Raw genomic sequence first — 17,340 nt, 5'->3', positions numbered from 1 at the left:
TCTGTAGCCATGAGCATTGTCAGTTCAGACCTCTCAAAGTGGGGTTTGAGGCGATTCACATGCAAGACTCTCAGGGGCAGCCTGGGAGTCTTCAAGTTAACCAGGTAGGTTACTTCGCTCTTGCGCTCCACCACCTCATATGGCCCAGTCCACTTGTCTTGGAGTGCACAAGGCTCCACTGGCGCCATCACCCACACTTTCTGCCCAGGTTGAAATTCGACCAGAGTGGTATTCTGGTCGTACCATCTTTTCATTTCTGCCTGGCTAGCTTCTAGGTTCTCGTCAGCGAGCTTCCTGAAGCGTTGTGTCTGGTTGCGGAAGGCCAGCACATAGCTGAACACATCCTGGGGGGTTTTCCCAAGGAATTTGTCCCACCCCTCCTTCACCAGTGTGAGAGGTCCTCTAACAGGGTGGCCATACAGGAGTTCAAAGGGACTGAACCCTAAGGACTTCTGAGGCACCTCCTTGTAGGCAAACAACAGGCATGGTAGAAAGACGGCCCACTTCCGTCTCATGGGCTCCGCTAGGCCCATAATCACACCTTTCAGGGTGCGGTTGAACCTTTCAACTAACCCATTTCCTTGAGGGTGGTAAGGAGTGGTAAACCTATAAGTTACCCCACACTCCTCCCACAGAGACTTCATGTACCTAGAGATGAAGTTGGTACCCCGGTCGGAGACCACCTCTCTGGGGAACCCCACACGGTAAAAGATCCCCATCAATGCACGGCCCACCACGGGTGCTGTGATTGACCTGAGAAGGACTGCCTCCGGATACCGGGTGACATGGTCCACCAAGACCAGGATGAACCTGTTGACTAGGGCTGTCTTGGGGTCCAGGGGCCCCACAATGTGTATGCCCACCCGCTCGAAAGCGGTGCTCAATACAGGAAAGGATTGGAGGGGCGCCTTGCACTTCCCTCCACTCTTGCCACTGGCCTGACATATTTGGCAAGATCTACAAAAGGTACCGACGTGCTTCTTCATCTGGGGCCAGTAGAAGTGGGTGACAAGCCTTTGGAAGGTCTTGTCTTACCCCAGATGTCCTGCGAGAGGCACGTCATGAGCCAGACCCAGTAGGAAGTTCCTGAAGCGCTCGGGAACCACCAGCACATGAGCTGCACCGGGCTCAGCGAACTTAGTTTCACTATACAACAACTCATCTTCCCAGTAAATGAGATGATCTTTGGATGCTCCACCTGCTGCCTGGTCTGCAGCCTGTTGCCGCACACCAATGAGGGAAGGGCGCTCCTTCTACGCCTTACAGAATTTCTCCCTGGAGGGGCCACCTTCTTGCTGCCAATGGGTCAGCTTAGGTAGGTCTCCCAGTTCGGCCACCTGTTCCCCTGTAGGTTCCAGGGCATCCCCCTCAGGTTCTGCTCCTTCCTGGACCGTGGGAACATCTGGGGCTAGTTTCCCAAGCCCCCTACCTCTTCCTCTCCTGGCAGGTCTCTGGGCCACTGTTTCAGGTTCCAGTTCTGCTGAATCACCCCTACTGGCTGCCATAGCACGCGTGGTCACACAGATCCACGTAGGCAAACCCAACATCTCCAGATGAGTTTGATGGCCACATCTTTCCATGGAGAACTCTCCAGGTCATTACCTAGCAGACAGTCTACAGGCAAGGCATCAGTGACAACTTCCAAGAGACCAGAGACTCCCCCCATTCAAAGGGAACACGCGCCACTTTGCAGAGGCGCACTGAGCTGTCAGCTGCAACTACGGGGCGGAGCACATTGGGAATGACCTGCTCTTCAGACACCCACTGACACCTCACGGATGTCACGCTGGCTCCTGTGTCTCTCAGAGCCTCTATCTCCCTCCCATTGATGATCACCTTCTGCCCGTATTTCTTAGTGTTAGGGGGCAGTAAGGGTTCCTGGAACATCTCTTGGTCTCCTAAAGAGACAAGGGTCATCACTGCTAATCCCTCCTCCCCACTGGAAATCAAATCCCCTCCCAAACCCTGGGGCTGGAGCACCAGTGGGTGCATGGGGTTTCTTGGGGCACCTAGGGGCAATGTGACCCACCTCCCTACATGCATAACATGTGGGCTGAGCTTGGTTGTCCTGTCTGCCCTTAGGGGGCCAGGACCTCTTAGGCTTGGGGGGTTGGGACTCCTTCTCCTAAGAACTATTTTGGGGCCCTTTAGAGAACTCCTTTTGGCTACCCTTGTCCTCCCCACCCTTCTGCTGGGGATCCACCACCCCCTTGTGGACCCCGGTGCTAGTCCAGTGGTCCGCCTCCTTAGCAAGCTCACTGGGATCAGTTAACTTGCTATCCAAAAGATGCTGGCGCAGCTCTGGAACACATAGCCTACTCAAGTGCTCCCAACTAATTAAGTGACACAACCCCACATAATCAGTTACCTTGCTGCCCTTTAGCCAACCTTCCAGTGCACGCGTGTACATACTCACACACTCCACCCAGGTACTGGTATCAAGTTTCTTGAAGTTTCTAAACTTCTGGAGGTACTGTTCTGGAGTAAGACCATACCGGAGGCATAAGGTCTCCTTCATAGCGGGATAGGTTAGGGTACCTGCTGACTCTTAACGGTGACAAGACATCCCTCCCAGAGGCTTCAAAATGTTTCCACAGGCCCACCCCCCAACTCTTCTCAGGCACTTCATTCATCTTCAAGGCAAGCTCATAGGATCTAAACCAGGCATAGATAACCTCACCCCTCTGATAATTCTGTACCAAATCTTTGGGTATGTACACCTTACCCGCCTGCACTGGCTGTGTGCTGCAACCATTGGAACTGGACTCTACTTGTTTGGATTTGAGATCCAGCTCCCTCAAACTCAACTCATGTGCCCACTGGAGTTTCTTTTCCTCCAAAGTGAGAGCGTTCCTGCTCTCCTCTGCCTTCTTTTCAGTTTCAAGGCGTAACGTCCTCTCTTCTGCTTGAGCCTGGAGTTTAAAAAGCTCTAACTCATGGTCTCTGACCTTCTGGTTCTCCTCCAGCTCCTCTGGAGAAAAGCCCCTACTGGAATGGGTGCTGCCGGGCCTAGAAGCTGGCCTGCTCACTGGCAAATCCTGGGATATAAAACCATCCCCATTTGTATCCCCTTCTCCAGTGACATCCTCCGTCTCAACTTGCTTGGCCTCCCACCAGGCCCTTAAGGCCTTCTGTAGCTCCTCCTTTTTAGAGCTGTTCCTCATGGGATATCCAAACTTTTTGCAGAATTGTTTCAACTGCTCCACCTTGTATGTGAGCAAATCCTGAATCTCAAATTCCAATTCCGCACTTGTTTCCTTTCCTTTCTGAGACATGATGCTTGCAAGGGCTTCTCAAAAATAGGATCAAAACATAGGTACAGTATATGGCTGCGTCGTGGTCTGCGCTAAAACTAGGGGTGTACACTAATTACTGTAGGTCAAGTGCAAATACAAGTTCAAATCCTTACCGCTGACCACCAATGTTAGAATTGAGAATCTCTAGTTGGCAGAGGAGGGTACCTTCGACGAAATAGGGACCCTTACTTCTAGTCAGGGTAGAGGGGCACACACTGTTGATAACCCCTGCTCACCCCCTTGGTAGCTTGGCACGAACAGACAGGCTTATCCTCAAGGCAATGTGTAAAGTATTTTGCACCAACACCCACAATAATACTGTGAAACACCACAAAGGGACACCACACAGGTAGCTATCAAAAATATATTATCTAGCAATTTGGGCAAGACCAATTCTCAACAAGCAAGGCCAACATACACAATAAACTTCTGTTGCAGGTAAAAGAAAAATGGTTCTCTTGTAATGTTCTTTCAGCACTTTCACGTGTAATCCCTGTTTCTGCTCAGTAGCAGCTATGGGGCCAAACAGATCTGTCCTTGAGTGCGATTATCAGGGACTTTACCTGCACACGTGTCTACCAACAATGCCCCTCAGTCTCTCCGATATTTTACGCTGACCCCGCGGTCAGGGATGGTGCCGACTTGCCCCTAAAGATACAGGCGTATCTTTAACTTGCAATGTCTACTATGGCGACGAGGCAGCCCTCCGCACCCAACCCCCAGGTAAGGACACACACCACGGCTCGGGACTACGCTCCGAGCGTTACCTGGGGGATTGCGGCTTCTCTGTGAGGGACTGGCAATCCTTGCTTCCCGATGCGCCTTCCGGCGAGACAGGTTTCTCCCCTGCGAGGCTCCCCGGCCTCCGGTGTCGAGCTGCTGATTCCCGCAACGGCAGCTCCCTCGAGGATGGGGCGCAAGCGCTGGGCCGTCGGAGTGTGGGGCCGATCCCAGCGCGACGCTGCCGACGAGCCCCTCGACCACGTGACTCTTCTCTCGGCCAGGCCCAATCACAGCGCAGCTCCTCAGTCGAGCCTCCCGCGGCCGGCCAATCACAGCGCGGCTCCTCAGTCGAGCCTCCCGCGGCGGGCCAATCACAGCGCGGCCTCTCCGGTGATGTCAGCGGACCCGGGGCCGATGGGGGTGGGTTTCTTTGGCTGTTCTTTGTCCCTGGCAGCGGCGGTGGTTTGCAAACCTGGCGATTCGAGGCGCGGCAGTCCCCCTCACAGGGCGTAGGTCACAGTCAGGCCGCCCACAATGTTATCAAGTTGCTCGGGGGAATTACTAACAAGAGAGGCCCAGCAGTCCCACGGCCAGCGTCTGTTGTGTGCCGATGAGCACACCGATCCTCCCACACGGCAGGCAGTTAGTAATAAAGCACAGATGGCGAATAAGACGTTTCTTACAGCGTCTTGGTTCTTCTTGGGAACTTTTTTAACCCTGTGTTCCAGGAACAGGAGGCCAGCTCTTCTCATGCCCTTGGAGACTCTAAGCAGACACAGCACACAGCAAAGTCTTGGTTGCAAGCAGGTGAGGGAAGCACAGCACACAGCAAAGTCCCCTTCTTCTCTCCTTTAGTTGAATCAGCAAAACAGCAGGTCAGCCCCAGAGTACATAGCAAGGGCAGTCTTCCTTAGTTTCTCCAGCTGTTCTTTTTCTGGCAGAGGTTCCTCTTGATTGTAGAAGTCTGATTTTCAAGGGGTCTCTGTCCTACTTTTATACCCCTAAAGTCTTTGTTCTTCATGTGTTGGGGGTTCTGGACCCAGTTCAAACCAGTCCTGGGGGCACTCTGTCAGTGCACAACTTCTTCCTTTGAGACAGGGGGCCAGGGTCCTCAGACGCCCAGCAGGGGGTGGAGCCAGTCTTTTGTGGAGGCAGGCACAGCCTAACTCAGCTACAGGGATTTCCCCACCTACCTCTCTAAATGCAGATGGGCCTATTCAGCCTAGGGCTACACACCCAGACTCCTGAAGCCAAGGCACCTCACCAGCCCCTGTCACTTCCCAAAGCCAGACAGTCAATCCACAACCAGGCAGAGGCACACAGGAAGGTTTGAACAGAAAAACAGCAGCTTTCTAAAAGTGCCATTTCTAAACAAAGGATTTAAAAACCATCTTCACAAAAAGATGTGTTATTAAATTCTGATTTCAAGGGTACCAGACTCCATGTCTCCATCTTGTTCCTATGGGAAGATAGGCTGGTATAATGGTACACAGCCTTCCCCATTCTATCCTATGGGCAAGATGGCCTTCCAATAGTGAAAAACGAAATTGGCTGTATTTCACTATTAGGACATGTTACACACATCAGTACATGTCCTACCTTTCATCTGCACTGCACCCTGCCCAGGAGGGCACCTTGGGCCTACTATAGGGGTGTCCTATGTGCATAGAAAGGAAAGGGTTGGGCCTGGCAAGTGTGGGCACTTGGCAGGACAACATGGCAGGTCACAGACTGCACACAGGCACTGTGGTGGCAGGCCTGAGACACCATTATAGGGCGACTCATGTGGGTGGCACATTCAGTGCTGCAGGCCCACTAGTAGCATTTGAATCATCAGCCCTGGCACACTCAGTGCACTTTACTAGGGACTTCTTGGTAATACGAATATGCCAATCATGGATATTCAATCACAATAACAATTTACATAGGGAGCACTTGTACTTTGGCACTGGTCAGCAGTAGCAAAGTGTCCAAAGCATCTAAACCAGCAAAAACGAAATCCAGCACAGCATCAAAAATACAGGAGGTAGAGGCAAAAAGATAGGGGGAAACCACGCCAAGGATGCCAGGTCTAACAGTAGCGTTAAGTGATAGCAGAGGGGTAGCAAGGGTTCTTAGGATTCAGGGATGAGCATAATTGAGGGGTAGCAATGGGTGTTTAAGTATACTAATAAGTAGTAAGTAGTTTTTAGGGTTCATGGAAGGGAAACATCACGGGGTTGTACTGTTTTTTAAGGTTCACAGAAGGGTATAGTTAAGGGGTATTAAGGATCAGGGAAAAGTAGCGCTATGAGGTGACATGAAGTTTGTAGGGTTCAGGTAACGGGCTGCATTAAGCAGCAGCGAAGGGTTTTGAGGATTAGGGAAGGGTAATTTAAAAACACAGTATACTAAATAAGTAAATCATTTAATATATAAACATATTACATCTGAAGTAAATTAAATAACAATGTAATGTTTAAAAAATAATACATTAAAAATAAAATTTAAATTAACTTTTAAGAGTTTAGGAGCTTAAAAAAGTCTCTCCAGTCCATAAATCAGAGAACTATTAGGGGGGAAAAAACAATTTTCACAAGGTGATCTCTAAAGTTGATGATGGAAAAAGAAGGGGAGACAGATGGGACTACAAAAGGATAACACATTCCTCCTGACAGCCCTCCTCCCATCTGTGCTGCTGCCAGAAAACAACAAGCAACATAATTATCTATTTATCTTGGAGACATATAGCATTGCAGCGCCAAGCGATTGGACAAAAGGTTGGGCTCTGTTGTACAACAATAGCTAGCCTTGATAACGGGCTGAGGCTCACACAGCTTGATAAATGATTACAGCTTTGATGGGTAGGCACTATTTCTTTGGAAGCACAGAACTTCTGCCAAATCTAAACGTGTACTCCTGTCCACCAACATGCCCGCAGAGCCGAACCCCTCTTTGTGGTAGAAATACAAGGGGGGGCCAATAGGCCCCCACGCAAGCATGGCGGGGCCCGGTCCCTCCCACAACCCGTCCCCTTCGGGGCCGCGTTCCTCGCCCCCTCGCCCCGGAAGTACTGGTGTGCTTCCGGGGCGAGGGGGCGGGGTCGCGGCGGCGAAGGGGTTAAGAGCCTGGGGAGCGCGGGAAGCGGCCTCTTTGTGCCCGCGCTCCCCGGGCTCGCTCCTCGCCCCACCGTGGGGCCGTTTAATTTTCTCGTTTTGTTTTTTCCAGGTCCAGGATCTGCTCGGCGTTTCGTATGGAGCAGCACACCCGGTGAAGCGGAGGCGCCAGGATTGAGAATTGGCTGGCTGACGGCATGTCGTGTGGGGCAAGGGAGAACAACTCCGGGCTTGCTCCGTGCCCCCCCCCCCAGCGGGGGGCAGAATAATTTTGTCTTTTATTGTCCACTACAGGTGTTGCAGACTGCGAGCTTAGGCGGGGTCATGCAGAACCCGATGGAGATGCATGGAGGCAGGAAAGGCGTTTTTTCAACCCCCGGTGGCTCTCGAAGGCTAGGAAGGAAGTGGCTGATGGAGCGGCGCAACTGAGCGCTGGGAACGGTCGGTTGGCGTGGCCTCCGTCCATGGCCGGGAGAAGACTGGTCAACCCTTAAGCAGTGCAAGGACGGCGATGCGTTTCCCCAGAGGAAGTAAAACGAAGATTGAATCCCTATGGTGAGCATTGGGGCCGCGTGTGTCCATGTTCTTTCAGCGTGGGTGTGTTGGGCAGGCAGGGGGAAACACAGGGCGGAATTGGTGTGTTTCAGCACAAGGACAGTCTACCCAAAGGTTGCACCGAGTCACTGCACAAAGTGAGTGTTATCTGTTGACAGCGATGAGAACAGGAAAGTCCTTGCTAGCTTTATTAATGGACTTGCCACGTAATAAAAATAGAGGCAGTGCGGTAAATATGGTTTAACTGTGCATTACTGCATATGATAGAGCTTTTCACAAAACTTTTATAGGAATTTTACTGCGGAACATTAAAATGTCAGAATGACTCCCTGTTGTCCACAGAGTGCTCCGAATTTCAAAACACGGCCTGACTCATCAAAAACGGAAGCAATACGTTAGTTTGAAACTGTTTGAGAGTGAGCGCCAAGCTGCTGTTTGGAGTAGATTGTGACGTGGAACATGTAGCACGATTTTAAAATAGACTAGATTTCAGAACTGAGAACGTATCCGTTGGTCCATGCTTGTACTTTCAGTGTGTCACATTAACCCGTCCGAAGTTATAATGTGAGTTTTGTTCAGGATAAGTAAGTAGAAAACGGCAATGTTACTCCAGTAGAACAGCGCACTGTTGTAAATATTGTGAGTGCAGCAGGTGCAGTTGCATCGGGACTCGTGAATTTACGGGCCCCACTGAACATCAAATGTGCCTGTCTTTTACTATCCAAGCCATAGCTAAAGAGCCTGTTCTGGTTGGCTGAGTGCCCATAGCTCCCTTGCTGATTTAATTTAACAACACTGCCAGTGGGATCCGGTAAAAATAGTGGAATACTGAAACCCTGCAGCCGTAAAAGGTGTACCATACACACGTAGGTGGGGCTTTTTAAATAACATCATCATTCATTTTACCTGTCTATTAGTAGTGACATTCAAAAATGTTAAGCAGTAGGGGGAAATGTGTGGATATATTTCGAGTGTACGCCATTGGCCCTGTCAATGGCAACATGTCACAGTGCTGCACATTGAGCCCAAGAGATTCACTTAGTCCTACTCCAATTAATGAAAGTCCTACAGCAGATTCACGTCATTTATTGGTGTAATTTTATTTGTGTAATTTTAAAAATGTTATGTGCATGTCGAGGTTGCTAATTACTTAGCTTAGACAGCAAACAGCCATTGACAAAGCCAATAGTCCAGGTATGCTACAGGTAATATATAGTTGGGGGAGATGATGGAAAAATTACAAGTGGGCGGCACATTAGGCTAGTCCACAGTTTTGGTCCTTTACTTGTCATGATGTCCCCAGGGCTTCAAATGTAAGCTCTTCAAACTGTTAGACAAACCATGTTTGCTATGTACTTATCTTAGGCAGCAAACAGCCACTGACAAAGCCAATAGCCCAGTCTTACAGGTCAGATACTTGTAATAGTAATAATTGTGGTAATGACAGAAAAGACTACAAGTGGGTGGCTAGACCACAGTTTTGGTTCTGTGCGGTACCTGTGGTTGAAGAACAGCGCCATATAAAAATGCATAAGTAAATATTGGTCACTTTGGTAACGATCCCGAGTATTTAATGATGCCACTGCACTTATAATTCTTTAAAACCGATTTGTCGCGGGAAGGGCCCGGTGCGCCGCACAAACATCATGTTCATGCGCTGGCTGAACTTTCAGGCAGAGGTGAGCTAACATGCAGTTGCTTTAGCAATAGGTTCATGCTCTCAATGGTGCAACAGGTGCAGTGACACAGGGGGCCCAAAGTTATAGGAACCCCGCTAAACATCTAATACTGCTATATTTTGCTACTGACCAGGCGGTTACGAGTACTGGTAGCTTGCAGACAACAGCACATGAGTTGAGGAATTCAGTGGCGCCCAATCAGAAGTTCTCAGAATTCCTCTAGACAGTCATTTTGCTATTATATAGGTAGTGGTGGATAGCCAACGAAAGCTGAAGAAAAATGATAGGCTCAACTCCTTTCTGTATAAAGAACCACAGTGGAATAATATTTGTTGCTAGAAGTGACGTGGTCAGTCCAGTTCAATTTCGAATGCCCAAAGTGGAGGTATTAATGTTTACACGTTTATATCAAGTACTGTTTGGCTCCAGTTTGGTGGAGAAGTGTGGCTCAAATGGTTGGAGGTGCAGACCCTGATGCGGAGGTCTAGCCCGGGACCAGGAGTCAATTCCCCGTCTTGGCGGGGTTTTGGGCTCAATTTACCAGCAACTGCCAGCCTCTGATGTGGACCAGGGTGACCACCTGCTACTGGGGATAGCAATAAGGCAGTGGGACTTTTAAGTAGAATAGTGTGGGTAGGTAAAGTACTATCCCACATCCTATCACACCTGTTTACAAGCAAGTTGGTTCAGTAAATGGTTGGCCAGGGTGAGCACCTGCTACTGGGGATAGCAATAAAACAGTGGGGCCTTTAGCTCACAAGTTAATCAAAAGGATGGTTCAGGGCCACCAATAATTGCCCGATGAAATTGGGAGATCTTTATCTCTTTCTTTAAATGAAGAATGTCCAATGTAGGCCCAGGAGGGCGGTATCCATGACAGATTTGCAGGATAATCAACACGCTTTAAAATGTGTTACATTGAGAGGCACTGTATCTAAATGCTTTTATGTTGATACTAATCTCAGAGATGCTGCCCATTGCATACCTACATTTCGGCAAGAACACTTTAAATGACCATTTGTCAGTTTGGTTGAGTGCAAGGAGCATGAAAAGCTGCCCACATGGGGTTAAACGCTGTGACATTAGGATGACAATTACTGTGCCCTTGTTTTTTCCTTTCTGACTCAGCGACAAGACAGTCGTGCTTGCTGTTTAGTTGGTAAATAGACAATCTAACCATAATTGCTGACATTTTTGAATTACTATCTTTGGGGTCTGCTGAGGTGATAGAACAACCGTGGATCCATTCACGGATAGGGTATACCCCTTTTCTTGGGGTCCCCCGGGTGAGTAACGCACATCTAAGGGTAGGGCTTGACGCGGCTGTGAAAGCCAGTTTCCCAGGTCCCACATTTCCTTTGCAAACCAAAGCAGAAATCCAAACAAGGGACTTATTGCATTGTGAAGGGAATCAACATCTGAGGTGCTGTTCACTACTTTAGGGGGACATTAGTGGTAGCTGTGGGGGAGCAACCTTCAGCCTAAGTCTTGAAGGAATATAGAGCAGCTCGTTTTACCAGCTTATAATATCAGGAAGGAGTAAGTGAAAAGAGAACAGGTGTATAACAAATACCTATTTGTTCTAAACACACCCCTCTAGCTCCTTTACGAGGCTATATATCGGGAATATTGACAATACCAGTTCTGGTTCTGGATCAGCCAGGAAATTGCCATTCCATAGTAGACCTGTTAGTTTCAGGTAATTTCCTCAGAGGACGTAGAGCACGCAAAAACTCACTAGAGTAGAGTGGATCTAAAGAGGAGGGTCGTGACCATGCCTAAATCCCATCTCTGATACTGCTGGTGCTCTTATATGGGCAGGTGGGTCAGACAGATTTGCGGATGAACAAGGCTGAACTGGGGGAGGCAGAATGGGTTGATGAACGGTAACACATTAAACCCTGATCTGTTGAAACTAATGTTGCATCATGATTTACAATAGGTGGCGGTGTACTATCAATTGATTGGACAATCATGGGTGGCAACGGGGGGGCCACCTGCTACTTGCAACTTGTTAGGGAAACGATGCTCAGTCTGGGATCATGAGAATAATACTTATAGGTTATGGTTGCCCCTTAGTTGTATTACGCGTTACCACTGTCAGCCACGATCCAAGCCAACAGTCAGGCGCAAGGGGTTCGATACTTAGAACACGTATATCTCATCAAGTTGTGATTGGGTGGGTGCCAATACAAACGGACTGTCCCTTTTTAACTGTTATCCTAATCATCGTTAAGGAGTCATGAGGGCGTTATGGTATGCAGTGGGGACTCCATGCTTTGTGGCAATACACTACACACTGGGTAGTATTTGTTAATGAAGGCCATTTTTTCAGGGTACTCTTCATAACACTGATACAGTCACGCTACAGGGGACACAAACTCAGGCTATGCTCAACACTTAGTCGGAAGTGTTTAGGAGTAGGCATCTGACGCTAATCGTATCTCAAACGTGGCAAGGGATGGCAATGTAAGACTAGCACATGTACTGCAGTTATCGCCAGAAACACTAATGGTTTGTGTTTATCTTTTCCATTTATGTGTGGCCGGGTCCATGGTGGATATCTGGAGTGCTCCGCATCACAAAGCTGCTACAGGTGGACAGCCCATGGGATGCTGACGTCAGGTAGAGGATGGCAAACAACAACGCAAGTGTGATGGTCGAGCGATTAAAAAACGCAGGAGGTGCCAACACAGAGTTGATTGTTTCGGTGTGTAAGCCCTTATATGGGGCTGGCGGCAGTAACGTAGCAGGATGTGGCTTCACAAAAAATTGCAGTATTTGCCGTCACAGGAAAATGTATACCTTCAGTAACGGCGCCGTGCACGCAGGGCCACCAGTGTCAGATATGCATAGATCACCAATTGGTAAGTGACAACGGTAGAGATGGGACAGTACACAAGGGTATGCAGTCCTAGCCTCGGCAACCCCAGGAAGGATAGGCCTATGCAGCGCCTCGTTTCCCCGGTTCAGGAAGTGGGGACTTCCATGGTAAAAGTAGTATCAGGCACTTAACACTTTCCAGGCGTAATGGCTGGGTGTGGATGGTTAGCAGACTGTACAGTATACCAGTGGGAAGGGTAGAATGTAGTACCAGGTTTCCCCCGGTCATAGCATCTGCAGGGAGCCTCGAGAGGCGTGCCCCCCACACCCTCAGTCATGTTAGGGCATGGGGTAACGGTGATAGGACACAGACGGCACCATAGGGGGGGGCTCGGTTTCCCCCAGGCTGAACGTAAGAGGAGTGGGGGGGCTAGGCGAGTGCAAGGAGTCACTCGGTGAAGAATCACTCGATAAAGAGGATCAACACTTGGTTTGAGAAACTATGTCATACACATTAAGCGCAGAATATCCCACAGGGGGTCATCGCAGGACCAAGTAGACTAACAGTCGGTGGATCAATCACAGGGTGGGGGTTCCGGTAGACAGTTGGGGATGCCCTAGGGATAGGGAATTAAATAGCAGGGGTAGAGGGTTTTTGGATTAGGAAGTTATGACCTTTCAGTGTAGGCGGTTTGGGGGGGGGCCAGATAGTCGGTTAACTACCTGGCCTGTGGCGGTAAGGTCATTAATCGGTGAGCAGCATTTTAAGGTCCTTACGGGGGGGGCGGATCCATTCACGAAAGGGGCCGCCCGCGGGAGGGGCCATTTGGTCTCTCTCAGAACTTCAGGGGCAGGAGATGGTCTCCATTAATTTAAAGGGTGCGGGGGAGGGAGTTTACGCTTTCCTCAGGCTGGTAGCCACCCCTCACAACACTATGACGTCATTAAGGTGCGCGAGTGTCTGGGCCCTCCTGTTATGGTTAAATGGAGTTCGGGGAGCGCACGTGGGTGTAACGTGCCCTGGGTTGCGCATGCGCATCTTCAACGCGAGAGCGCAGCTGTAAAAGGATCTGACACCGGTTGGCGACCTTGCCCTAGGCCTTTATTAAAGTTATTAAAAAGTTATTAAGTATTGGAAATATTAGAATGCAGTTTAATTTTCAGGATGATTAGATTACGTTAGGAGACACGCTGTATTAGCTATTTGTTAAGGTTAGCCCATCATACCATGTCGAAACGGATGTCAATCTAATATTCTGAAAAGTGTGCATTTTAATAATTATCAGAAATGTTTATTTGATTAAAATTTTGATTTGTTTTTATATTTTAATAAATACGGCCAGGGGGGGGGCCCCGTACCCCCCCTTGACTTCCAAAGACCCCCATGTGTTGACTGGTTGAGTTGGGTAATTCAGTCAGTGTTCAAGGGGGGAGGTGGCCGGCAGTCCAAGACCATGATACAAGGGGGGGCCAATAGGCCCCCACGCAAGCATGGCGGGGCCCGGTCCCTCCCACAACCCGTCCCCTTCGGGGCCGCGTTCCTCGCCCCCTCGCCCCGGAAGTACTGGTGTGCTTCCGGGGCGAGGGGGCGGGGTCGCGGCGGCGAAGGGGTTAAGAGCCTGGGGAGCGCGGGAAGCGGCCTCTTTGTGCCCGCGCTCCCCGGGCTCGCTCCTCGCCCCACCGTGGGGCCGTTTAATTTTCCCCACCCTCCATCCCTTATTTAGCAGACCTTGGGGCTTGGCAAAATGGTGAGTATCAGGTTTTGTCAATGTGCCGGAACATAGATGTAAGGGGGACTTGATCCAGTAGGCCTGGAATTTCCTGTGTACTGGAAGGAAGTACAGAATTTAAACGTTGGTGCAGTGCCGTGATTTTAACCAATTCTTTCCTTAGGCCCCTTTTTTCCCGCTTACAGGAGTAATTATATATGTGATGTTATGCTTTGCTGTGTGTTAACAATTTTATCCTTAGGCCTTTTTTCCTTTTAGAATAGCATTGTCGTATTTATTATGTGTGTCTGGCGGTAAGGTCATTAATCGGTGAGCAGCATTTTAAGGTCCTTACGGGGGGGGCGGACCCATTCACGAAAGGGGCCGCCCGCGGGAGGGGCCATTTGGTCTCTCTCAGAACTTCAGGGGCAGGAGATGGTCTCCATTAATTTAAAGGGTGCGGGGGAGGGAGTTTACGCTTTCCTCAGGCTGGTAGCCACCCCTCACAACACTATGACGTCATTAAGGTGCGCGAGTGTCTGGGCCCTCCTGTTATGGTTAAATGGAGTTCGGGGAGCGCACGTGGGTGTAACGTGCCCTGGGTTGCGCATGCGCATCTTCAACGCGAGAGCGCAGCTGTAAAAGGATCTGACACCGGTTGGCGACCTTGCCCTAGGCCTTTATTAAAGTTATTAAAAAGTTATTAAGTATTGGAAATATTAGAATGCAGTTTAATTTTCAGGATGATTAGATTACGTTAGGAGACACGCTGTATTAGCTATTTGTTAAGGTTAGCCCATCATACCATGTCGAAACGGATGTCAATCTAATATTCTGAAAAGTGTGCATTTTAATAATTATCAGAAATGTTTATTTGATTAAAATTTTGATTTGTTTTTATATTTTAATAAATACGGCCAGGGGGGGGGGCCCCGTACCCCCCCTTGACTTCCAAAGACCCCCATGTGTTGACTGGTTGAGTTGGGTAATTCAGTCAGTGTTCAAGGGGGGAGGTGGCCGGCAGTCCAAGACCATGCTGAAAGCTCTATTTTTAGGTTGATCTTGAGAGGTAGAAACAGCTGTTCTGCCAAGACAGATGTAATTAAAACAATAGGGTAAAACGTTTGATCCTAAAGGTGCGAATCTCTTGAGAAGTTAGTTATGTACGAGTCAACAACTGCTGTTCTTTGAATACATCTATAGCCAAAACACCAAACATGCCAGGTACAGCTAAGGGCTTTTCTTTTGCAAACACAACTACGAGCCTCTTCAAAACAAAAACAGCCAGATTTGTGATGGACTATGAAGGTAAGCACCTCGTGGCCAAACCAAATTGCTTTCTGGGAAATGTAGTCGGCTCAGCCTCCCATTGTATACTATCTATCGTTTTACAATGTTGCATACATAGAATTACTAAAGATCTGAAAATATCGAGTAATGGTTGCACATGATGTTTTTTGTTAGAGCAAAGGGGGGGGGGGGTCGGTGGTTTACGACTCCCTGTCTGTTATCTATCAGTGTCCTTACAAAACATTCGAGTGGCGAAATGTAAAAATACGTGAGCTTACAGTACCTTCCTACTAAGAAATTCTCTTACTAATGACGCAGCGACCTCTTCCACAAAGACATCATCCATCGTCACCCCCAGAGGCGTGCGGGGCTCCCTCGTTCAGTGACATTGGTCGTCCAAGGCATGCCCAGTGACTAACCAGATCTGGGGGCGGCCATTGCAGACCACAATATTCCAGGAAGCATTTTCGAACTGCAGCTTTAAACGGCTGCTGTCGGTTGAGTTGTCATGGCTTCGTTGCCAAGGAAGCACGGCCTTCGGGAGGAGGGACCTCCTCCAATCCTCTCCTCTCGCTGACTGTGCCCGTCTGAGTCTGGGAATGCAGTCTGGCAGCCGCCGCAGCTGCGAGGCGCTGGCAGGATAAGGAGCAGAAGAGACCAAGAACGCAACCTGTTTTATGTTTAGGTAGCCATCTGTGTCCATTTTTTTTTTGCTTATACGTACCCTGGTTTTAATCTTTAAAATAACGCCCACGGTATTTTTGTAGCATTTAACCATTCTTCTAGGTCCTTATTAGATTCCTGCAGCGTTTTATTTTTTTTGCAGAATTAGATAATGCCAACTCGACCCGAAGGTATTGGAGGCTTTGCATAAGCATCAGTCACGTTACACAAGGATACGTTCATTTTTGGTAGACACGGGGAGATTAAATGCCCAGAATCACAGGAGCCTAGGCTCGAACCTGGTTCCCTAGCTCCAAAGTCGGCAGCTCTAGCCGTAAGGCTACATCCTCTCCAGCGGTTGCACATAAATAAATTTGTCTGCAGAAATGATCGCATGATAATTTAATTGAGGATCAAATTGCATTCTCTATTTTAAGGAGGGCAAGCGGCCTGACCATCATTTTGTTTCTCACGTTTCAGAAAAAGCAGTATAGTTTTGTTCCTCTGTACTTCTTACTCTGTCTGTCTGTCTAATGCTTTGCAATGGTAAATTCAAACTGGACCAGCATGTCCCACCAATAGTGCAGCAGGCGCACCGAGCCATGTGGGGATACATTGCAATCTCATTATGGATTTTTTGTTTACTACCACACTAAGGGATGAGGGTCCTTGCTTGCATTAGGACGCCTGCCGCTCTTGTTGCGCCATTGACCTTGGTCTGGAAAAGGGTAGAATCGTCATTCCCACCCAACATAACCACCCGCCCGTGTGTTAGTACCTTAAACTGCACTGGTTCCAGGAGTTTAGCAATGCTAAACAAACCCCAGAGCCTGCAAGCAGAATGGATAGATTAGAACATGTTGTATAATAATTATCCTTAGCTCGATTGAAGCTGGAAACAACCAATTTGTAAAGCTAAAAATAGCTTTTCTTTATCTTTTTCTTACTTACAGATTCCTGCAGTTCAATGTAGTTATGTGGAATTTGAGTTCTCCAGGTATTATATTCTAAATCTCCCCCTTAAATGTACCCAGGTATAGGCACACATGTAGTGCCAATGTAGTGGTCTCATTTCTAGGGAGTTTTGCCATATATTTACTTATAGGAGTGACATTGTACATTTATTTGGTACGTTCTAATGATTGTCGTGTTGAAATTATATTCAACCACTATTGCCCCTTGGTGGGACGATGTGCTGTGAAGAAATGAGAACATATGGGGCCCTATTACATACAGGGCACACTTTCCCTGTTTGCGCCACAGTGCACCTTAAAAGAGCTGCGCCAGGTGCAAACAGGGATAGTGCACACTATTGCATTGAATGCATTGCCCCTAAGGCAGCCACGAAGTCATGCTCACTGGGGTTAGTACATTCAATTGAAAAACGAAGCAGCTTTGAAATAGCCGCTCTGTGTTTCACTGTGCAGGCAGCAACCCGCCGGCACTATTAAGAGGGGAAAGAGATCCCCTTGCAGGCAGGTGCAGTGAGTGACTTCACCTGTCTGCA

At 48.7% G+C, this 17,340-nt stretch overlaps 1 protein-coding gene across 4 annotated transcripts in view; it reads right to left on the bottom strand.

Moving 5' to 3' along the window:
- Positions 1–17,340, bottom strand: part of MINDY4 (MINDY lysine 48 deubiquitinase 4) — a 638,720-nt gene that overhangs the window by 597,639 nt on the left and 23,741 nt on the right. For 2 of the 4 annotated variants that reach the window (XM_078665287.1, XM_078665288.1), the window contains exon 1: positions 15,454–15,656. The exons of 1 other annotated variant lie outside the window; for it this stretch is intronic. In XM_078665287.1, coding sequence (XP_078521413.1) covers positions 15,454–15,516 — 63 coding nt within the window. In that variant the 5' untranslated portion in view covers positions 15,517–15,656. Of the gene's footprint in view, positions 1–15,453; positions 15,657–17,340 lie in introns of those variants that run through there. One more of the 4 variants, XM_078665289.1, reaches the window with a different exon arrangement.

The sequence above is a fragment of the Lissotriton helveticus genome, chromosome 10 (genome assembly GCF_964261635.1).
Source record: "Lissotriton helveticus chromosome 10, aLisHel1.1, whole genome shotgun sequence".
Lineage (NCBI taxonomy): Eukaryota > Metazoa > Chordata > Amphibia > Caudata > Salamandridae > Lissotriton > Lissotriton helveticus.
The sequence above is the reverse complement of the archived record's forward strand: the minus strand, read 5'-3'. Positions and strand labels throughout refer to the sequence as shown.